The 8570-nt window shown below is 34.4% G+C and overlaps 1 protein-coding gene and 1 non-coding gene across 2 annotated transcripts; one reads left to right on the top strand and one right to left on the bottom strand.

The window, feature by feature from the left end:
* Window positions 1–993: 993 nt before the first annotated feature.
* On the top strand, window positions 994–5966 carry LOC126692488 (F-box/LRR-repeat protein 3). Its single transcript, XM_050388110.1, has 8 exons — window positions 994–1916; window positions 2897–3022; window positions 3402–3506; window positions 3597–3990; window positions 4075–4204; window positions 4315–4609; window positions 4703–4954; window positions 5476–5966. The coding sequence occupies exons 1-8, from the start codon at window positions 1218–1220 to the stop codon at window positions 5527–5529; spliced, it is 2055 nt and encodes a 684-aa protein (XP_050244067.1). The 5' UTR covers window positions 994–1217; the 3' UTR covers window positions 5530–5966.
* Window positions 5967–7833: 1867 nt separating this feature from the next.
* Window positions 7834–7905, bottom strand: TRNAQ-UUG (transfer RNA glutamine (anticodon UUG)). The gene has a single exon. It is a non-coding gene; the product is annotated as a tRNA-Gln (tRNA).
* Window positions 7906–8570: the final 665 nt, after the last annotated feature.

Below are 8570 nucleotides of genomic sequence, written 5' to 3'. Positions count from 1 at the left end.
ATATATAATACAAAAAGTAGCTGGTCACGTACTAGTATACTATTCAAAAATTTCAAAATATCTCATTTACTACCTAATTACAAAAGTCACTTAACCTTGTTTGAGTTTTTTTTTAAAGCATACGAATGTCTTGATGCAGTCCTTGTGAATTAAGGCAAACATTTAAAAAGAGAAAGATTTGGAAGAGTAAAAAACTCTTTAAACATAAACATTATTTAATACCATTTAAAATTTTTTTTTCTAAGAATATAATTGTTATAATAAAATCATTGTAAGAAGTATGAAGACTTGAACTCTAATCTTTGTCCCCCACATCCCACAAGCACTTGTGAGATGACTATCATGCTAAAGGTGCTTGGTGGTAAGAGCATGAAACTTTTAAATGGTATTTAGTATGCGTTTGGAAAATAATTATAAGCTAGTAGTTTTTTTTTTTTTGCTTATTTTATGTACTATTTGTAAGTCTCATACTATTTTTTTTTCTCAATTTTATTTCAAAATAATCTAAATTTCATATACACACATATATATATTTTAAGTTAATTTTTAGCTTTTTGTTTCATATCATGCAAATAAGTTAAAGAAAATAAGAAATTTACAAACGAACCCTAATAAGTGTTTATTTGAGAACAATTTTTTCTGAAATTTTGTTGTTAAAAATACTAAAAGTTAAATAAAATAAGTAGATAATTCACGTGAAACTTACAAATAGTAGAAAAAATAAGTAATAAACTAGTTAATAAGTGCATCCTAAACACACACTTGTCATTTTAGGTGGTTTTCATATTTTACCAAAAAAAAAAAAAATCAGAAAGAAAAATGTTTTTTTTTTGTTTGTTGATAAAAATGAAAAAGGAAAATGTTTGTACTTCACATCGTACTTCAGTCATTAGGAGAAAGTGAGGGGTAAAACGGTCTTGTATTGGAAACAACAAATACAATCAATGCAAGCTTTATAGGAAGTCCACAAGGCTAACAAAGTAATTCTCCACATTCCTTCTTCCTCAATCCTCACTACTCCCTTCCCCACAAAGTTCCCATCACTATAACCAAAACTTTTCTGTTTAACGGTTACTTCTAACCTCAAATCCCAGCTATAAACACAATCTCATCTCCAATCTCATACCTCAAATCCCCCAAAACCCAGAAAAACCAAACACAAAACACAAAACCAAAATCTTTGTAAGTGATTTTGCTTCTCAAAAAAACCAAAAAACATGAAGAAAGCAAAACAATTTCAGTTTCAAGTTCAACCACTTATCAACAACAACAACAACAACAACAACAACAATAACGGTTTGAGCTTCAGCTACTTCGATCTCTTGTCTGAAGAAATCGTGTTCACAATCCTCGACTTGTTAACACAAAACCCATTAGACAAAAAATCGTTTTCTCTCGTGTGCAAGAACTTCTACTTCCTCGAATCCAAACACCGTCGAATTCTCAAGCCACTTCGCTCCGAGTACCTCCCAAAGGTTCTAACACGTTACCCCCACGTCACCCACATGGACCTCACGCTTTGTCCACGTGTCACCGACGCTACCCTTACGAACGTAGCGAGTGCGTGTAACTCGAACCTGGTTTCCATTGATTTATCGATGTCCAAGTTCTTCACGGGTGTTGGGTTGTTGAATTTGGCGGTGAAGTGTGAGAACTTGGTGGAGTTGGACTTAAGTAATGCGACGGAGTTGAAGGATAGTGCGGCGGCGATGGTGGCGGAGGCGAGGAATTTGGAGAGGTTGTGGATGAGAAGGTGTAGGATGGTGACGGATATGGGAGTTGGGTGTATTGCTGTTGGGTGTAGGAAGCTGAAGCTGTTGAGTTTGAAATGGTGTGTGGGTGTTGGTGATTTGGGTGTGGGTTTGATTGCTGTTAAGTGTAAAGATATTCGTAGTTTGGATCTTTCTTACTTGCCGGTAATTCTTCTTCTTCATCTTCTTGTTCTTATTGTTGTTTGTGTTTTGTGTTTTTTTGGGTCTTTTTGAGCTTGTTTAGTATGTATCCTTGTTTTGTTGCATACCATTCTGGGAAATATGTTTTTGGGATTTGTTTGTGTGTGAAAGTCCATTTTATGGTTCAGGTTTTGTTTTTTAGATCTAACAATGTAGAGTGTGTGGTGGAATTCAAAATTTTAAATGATATGGTACTTGATGCATCTTTACATTTGTAACATTTAATTTGGATCATGGAATGGGTCTAATTAAAATAGAGAGGATCCTTATAGGTGAAGATGATGCTGTTTTGTTCTGGGGGAGAATATGTATGAATGTAGATGTGATCATGGTCAAAATCCAATTTTTTTATTGTTTTGTTTTGTTTGATTTTTTGATTTTGTGATCATCATGGCATATCATCTTAGTGAAGGATATTCTTACATGTGTGTGTATCTGTCGAAGTGATTCTGGGTACTATGCTTGTTGGATATGTGTGTTTGTGTGCGAAAGTGATGTTGATTTTGTCCTGGGGAGAAATGAATGAATGTGGATGTGGTCATGGTCTTAATCCAATTTGGGTGTAATTCGTATTAATAATGTCATTTGTTTTTGAATTTTGTTCCTCATGGTTTTTTAGCTCACTGAAGGACGTTCTTTACATGTGTGTGTGTGTATGGAAATGATTCTAGTCTTAGTCTTAATGAAATCTGTTGTGTGATCAGTATTAATTGTGTCAATTTGAGGTATTTAATTTTTTTTTTTAATTAATTAATTAATTTTTTTATGGTTTGTCAGCTTATTTAATGATGTTGTTACCTGATCTTCATCTTGAGTTGAATACTTTGTAGTCCTAGCTAAAATGGGGGAAAAAGTGATAATTAAGTGTTTAGCGGATTTCTGCCTGTGGAATGTGTTTTGGGAAATTTTGTTACGTATTATTGATGCCTTTTCATGTTCTGCAGATCAGTGACAAATGTTTACCATCCATCTTGAATTTGCAATATCTTGAAGATCTGGCTTTAGTGGGATGCTTTAGTATAGATGATAACAGCCTTGCAGTCCTCAAAAATGGATGCAAGTCGCTAAAGGTACTTTTTCATGGGTTTGTTGTTGTCCTTTTTGTCTTATTCCTTTTATTGTATTAATTACAATTAACAAAGATAGAATAATCACAATGTGGAGCTAAAAGATTTGCCTGGGCACAAAATTTGGAAGAATATAAACTTCCATGTGCCTCGTATAATCTAAGATGCTGTTCTAAGGTGCTGAGTTTGCAGTATAATTTAGTTGATGTTATAACTCATCAATGTATTCAAGTGTATATCATATGATTTTCATGAAATATATGATATACATAGAATAAACATCCTGTTTAGCCATGGATTCCACATCCTACTTGTCAAAAGGTCAGTTATGTTTTTTTTGAAGTATCTGTTTGACCAATTCACTTATTTTTCATTTGAACAGAAACTTGATATGTCAAGTTGCGAGAACATTACTCACATTGGCTTGTCTTCCGTATTCAGTTGTACCATATGTCTAGAACAAGTTACATTAGCAAATGGTTGTTCTGTAAGTCTCTACACTTCTTTGTGTATTTCTAAAAGCTGAAGCTTTTTATCTTAGTACATTATTGACAATGTCATAATGGTGGTGATGTAGGTTAATCTTGACCTTGCTGATAGTTTGAACAAGCTTTCCAAGTTGCAATCAATCAAATTAGATGGCTGCCCAGTTACCTGTGCTGGACTAGGGGCCATTGGAGATTGGTGTGTATCACTGAAAGAGCTGAGCTTAAGTAAATGTTCAGGGGTGACAGACGAAGGTTTGACTTACCTTTTTATGAAACAGAAAGATTTGAGGATACTAGACATCACTTGCTGTCGCAAGATAACTGATGTTTCTATTTCCCACATCACAAGTTCATGCACTGATCTCAGTTCTCTCAAAATGGAATCATGTACCCTGGTTCCTAGAGAAGCATTTATCTTAATTGGACAACGGTGCCATTCTCTTGAGGAGCTTGACTTAACAGATAATGAAATTGATGATGAAGGTATTGACTTTACTCCACTATAACGTAAACAAGGGCTACTCTATGAGTGATATGCTAATGTAGTCATGTTCCTTCCTTTTACAGGTTTAAAATCCATCTCTAAATGTAGCAAACTCTCTAGCTTAAAACTAGGGCTTTGCCTAAACATAACTGATGAGGGACTTGCCCACATTGGCATGAGCTGCGTAGGGCTTAAAGAGCTGGATCTATACAGGTTCGTGACTTATAATCCATAACTTTTTGTCCTTTTTTTTTTCTCTTGCATTGGGATAAAGTAGTCCATGTCATCTTTGGCAATCAACTGAAAGTATTTACTTTTTTCAGGTGCACAGGAATAACAGATTCAGGGATTTTAGCAATTGCCGGTGGTTGCCCTGGCCTTGAGATGATCAACGTAGCCTACTGTAAAGAAATTACTGATAATTCCTTATTGTTGTTCTCAAAATGCGCACAATTAAACACAATTGAATGTCGAGGATGTCCTCATATCACATCTTTAGGTCTAGCAGCAATTGCTGCAGGATGCAAGCAACTCACCAAGTTAGACATAAAGAAATGTTACAAAATTGATGATGCTGGGATGATTCCACTAGCTTACTTTTCTCAAAACCTCAAGCAGGTACTCTTCCTCCCCTTTCTCTCTTTGTTGGAACTTAATGGATCAAGAGAAACATTTAAATCAAGCAGTAATGGTTTATTCCTTTACTTGTAGATAAACTTGTCATATAGCTCGGTCACAGATGTGGGGCTCTTGTCCCTTGCCAGCATAAGCTGCCTCCAGACTTTGACTATCTTGCACTTGAAAGGTCTGACTCCTAGTGGACTAGCAGCTACCTTATTGGCATGCAGAGGACTAACAAAAGTGAAGCTCCATGCATCCTTTAAATCCTTGTTACCCCAAGCAATTTTCGAACATTTGGAAGCGCGTGGTTGTTTGTTCCAGTGGAGAGAGAAAGTGTTTCAGGTATGTCACTAGGTCCATGAAAAAACTAATTTCTTTGATCCATCATATATATATTAAAAAGAAAAACCCTTACCTAGTGCATAAGTTTCCCACTTTTGTGGGCTCTAATATTTAGATAAGGTAAAATTTTAGGTACAGCTTGTTAGGTATTGCACCTTCGGTTCCCCAATTGAATTCAACCATATGGTTTTATTGGTCAAATGCAACAAAGAAATGTTTGGAACTTGCTGCAACAGCTGTGTTTCCTCAACAGGCAATAGTATTTGATTGCATACATGCATGTCTTTGCACATATGTGTGCTTCAATAATATAACTTGGAGAGAAATCAGATTATAGTCAACAGCAACCATTCAATTTTTGATTGTTAGGTGTGGACTGCTTTGGAGGTTGACAATCATGTAGACAACCAAAATGAATGTTAGATGAACTAAAGCCAATATATAGCACTATTAAAATAATCATTTGCAGTTAGTTAAATTACTTGATTAAGATATTAAGGTTATTTTGGTGTGATTGACAGGCTGAATTAGATCCCAAGTGTTGGAAACGACAGTTGGAAGATATGATGCAATAGGATCTTCTGAAGCTCCTTTTTGTTCAGGGTGTCAAGCTCTCAAGCTGGTAACTGTAAATACTATGCAGAAGTTGACGTCTATAGCATACTGGAATTCGAAGGTCTTCTCCCGTATGCTTGTTTATTATTTGGAGATACATGTAGTCGACCTTAATTAACTTATTGAGTATTCAAAGCTAATCCCAAAAATTCTGGGACTAAGGCTTGGTTATTGTTGTTGTATTTGGCGAAGTATTTAGCCTTTGGCAGCTCTTTCAAGTAAGGGCTGTCTTTTTTGGTGTGCATCATGGAAGCTTCATGAAAGTCATCAAAAAGTTTAGAGAATAGGTCTTTGCGAACTTGTTTTAACTACTCACTTTAATTGATTTCAATTATCATGTGCTTGCGTATCTACCTTATTATAATAAATGGAGTTGGCTCTTTGTAATTGGGTATTATATGGCCCCTTTCTTGAATGTTTTTCTTTTCTCTTGGTATTAAAAATTGCAAAGTCACTTGTTCCTTTAAAAAAGTATAATGTTGCAGACTTTAAAAGCAAATTTGGAAGTAGTGTACCTTGAAAATTTTCTATTTGGACCGAGTCCAAGCCATCAGGTAAACAAAAATATGTTAAAGTTGTAGCCTATATGTGCATCCAATGTGGGAACACTTCAACGTTAAGATAAATATATAGCAATTCATGTGAAATGATTCAATAGTCATTGGAGTTTCTTTTTTGCCAAAAGCTTAATACTTTGGAGGCCGTCACAGTTAATTGTTACTGTCGTTATCTTGCTTTGCGAAGCCAATTTCTCCTTGGACAGGATTTTAGCTAATCTGCATAGATAAAAGCAACATTCACAATCAGAATCCTATACATTTTCTTTATGCTCCCTCTTTTATAGACATAATAGCAATGCTAGCGTCTATCTACTCTCCACCACATCATTCAATGAAATTAAAGGAGGCACTCTCTATCATCTATTGGCAAAATTGGACAGACCCATCTACTCTCTACCCCGTCATTTAATGAAAGGAGGTACTCTATCATCAACATGGCAAGTTTGTACTCTGTACAGCTAGAAACAAACGGAGTTCAACATCTCAACAATTTCCAAACAAAAGTGAGCTTATGATCACTTTTACCAAGCAAACAAAGACAAAACGAGAAACAAATTAACTGGTTGGATGTGTGACTGAATTGGTTCTAATTACTCAGGTGAAGTGAAAAAGGAAGGAGATTCTCGAATAAGAAAAAAAGATTCGGCAATTTCGAAAGAATTGAACTAGAAGTCATATAAGATGAAAATCTCATTTACTGAACAGATCAGTTCTTAATAACTCTGAACTAGGTTTGTAAGAGGTCTAATTAGAGACAGTAAAAGAGGGTGGGCTAAAAGCTCCTCCATAATTCACATACATAAACATCTCTTCAAGTATTATAGTGGAACTTTAGGCCTTATGTAATGGTCCCCATTTGGCAATTGAACCAACAATCACAAATTACTCATAGAAGTAAATGATCACTGAGTTATTGCTTTCCTCATAATGGCTTCAAACCTTGACATATATATATATATATATATATATTTTTTTTTTGAGAATCCTTCAAACCTTGACTTTGATTCTTGCCCTTTTAAGTGCCATTGTTAATGACTGCATGGTCCTCTTGGGGCACCTAGAGGAATTTTAGATTGATCAAGCCCATTGTAAAAGAAACTTTTGTGCCAACTTCTTGTTGTTTAGTTTCTTCCTAATTCATGTCTATTAAAAAAATAAAACATTTAAGATACTACTTACACCCTTTAAGTTAGGATCACTTCTAAATAGATCTCGTATTTATTAAAACTTGTGATTTGCATTATTGAGCATTATAGAAAAGACAGAAAGACAAATGTATAACTCTTCTATTAACATCTTTTAGAATCGATATGTAAAAAAAAAAAACTTTTAGAATCTTATCATTTATCCACTCAGGACCTTAGTAAAAGGAGCACATTGACATCTTTACAATACCTTGAAAGCTTAAGTTGCAAGTTTTGAAAATTGATGAACCGATTTAAAAGTAACTCTAAATTTAGAGGGTGTAAAGTGTATTTTCTCTCACACACACAAAAGTACGGAGCCCAATGGGCTAAAATCCATCATTTGTGAGATGGACCACTTTTTGTCTATAACAATCTTTGAAGTGCCGCTGTAGCTTCAATTGGTCATGAACTCGTGATCCATCATGTACTTGTGGCCCATGGAGAAACAATCAAAGTGATCAACCCATTTGCCGTTCATGCAAGAATTTAAAAAATAAAAAGAATCATGATCGCTTGAAGGTCCCACCGGGAGTCGAACCCAGGTCGCTGGATTCAAAGTCCAGAGTGCTAACCACTACACCATGGAACCTTGCTGGGCGAAGGTTTCACCATTAAATAGTTCACTGTAGAAATCTGAAGAGAGCTTCTCCAAAATTCCAAATTAATAAATATTGTGATTTTGGATGTAATTACCAATTGCGATTATTCATTAGTTTAACTGACCCTATCATCTGCATTATGAACCCATTTTTTAATTCTTCTACTAGGGGGTAATATTTCAGAATTATATAATTCATATTTCTTAATTCTTCCTTCCAAAACCAATATTTCTTTCAAGTTGTAAATTACCTAAATATCACCCCTAAAACATTTCTAGTTTTAAGAATTTTTTGGTAAATAATCCTTGAACGTTTAGGAACTCATAATTTGTTTGAACAAATTCGAGTTAAGTTACAACTTATGTTGAAGCGAATTATTGCAAAAGTTAATTTATTTTCATTATAGGCTGTGAACTAGTTGATTTATTTATTTATTTATTTGTTTTAACTAGTATAACTTTTCTTTTTGTACAAGAAGATTTGAAAAAAGAAAAGTTATGTATTATTAGGACAAAAACTTAGATATAATATCTTAAGTATTGTATTTTAAGTTTTTTAATTAATCAATGAGTCACATAGTTGAATTTAATTATTCTTGAAAGAAGATTCCGCAATTTGTATTGCATTGATCAATACAACCACATATTAATTGAAA

Source organism: Quercus robur, chromosome 7 (assembly GCF_932294415.1).
Source record: "Quercus robur chromosome 7, dhQueRobu3.1, whole genome shotgun sequence".
Taxonomy (NCBI): Eukaryota; Viridiplantae; Streptophyta; class Magnoliopsida; order Fagales; family Fagaceae; genus Quercus; species Quercus robur.
This window is presented reverse-complemented; position numbering and strand designations above follow the sequence as displayed.

Excerpts from the sequence above, each read along its gene's own strand:
- LOC126692488 (XM_050388110.1), top strand. The coding sequence starts at position 1,218 with ATGAAGAAAGCAAAACAATTTCAGTTTCAAGTTCAACCACTTATCAAC. Across the intron at positions 3,507-3,596 it reads CATTAGCAAATGGTTGTTCT|GTTAATCTTGACCTTGCTGA; the intron begins GTAAGTCTCTAC and ends GTGGTGATGTAG. Across the intron at positions 4,610-4,702 it reads TTTCTCAAAACCTCAAGCAG|ATAAACTTGTCATATAGCTC; the intron begins GTACTCTTCCTC and ends CTTTACTTGTAG.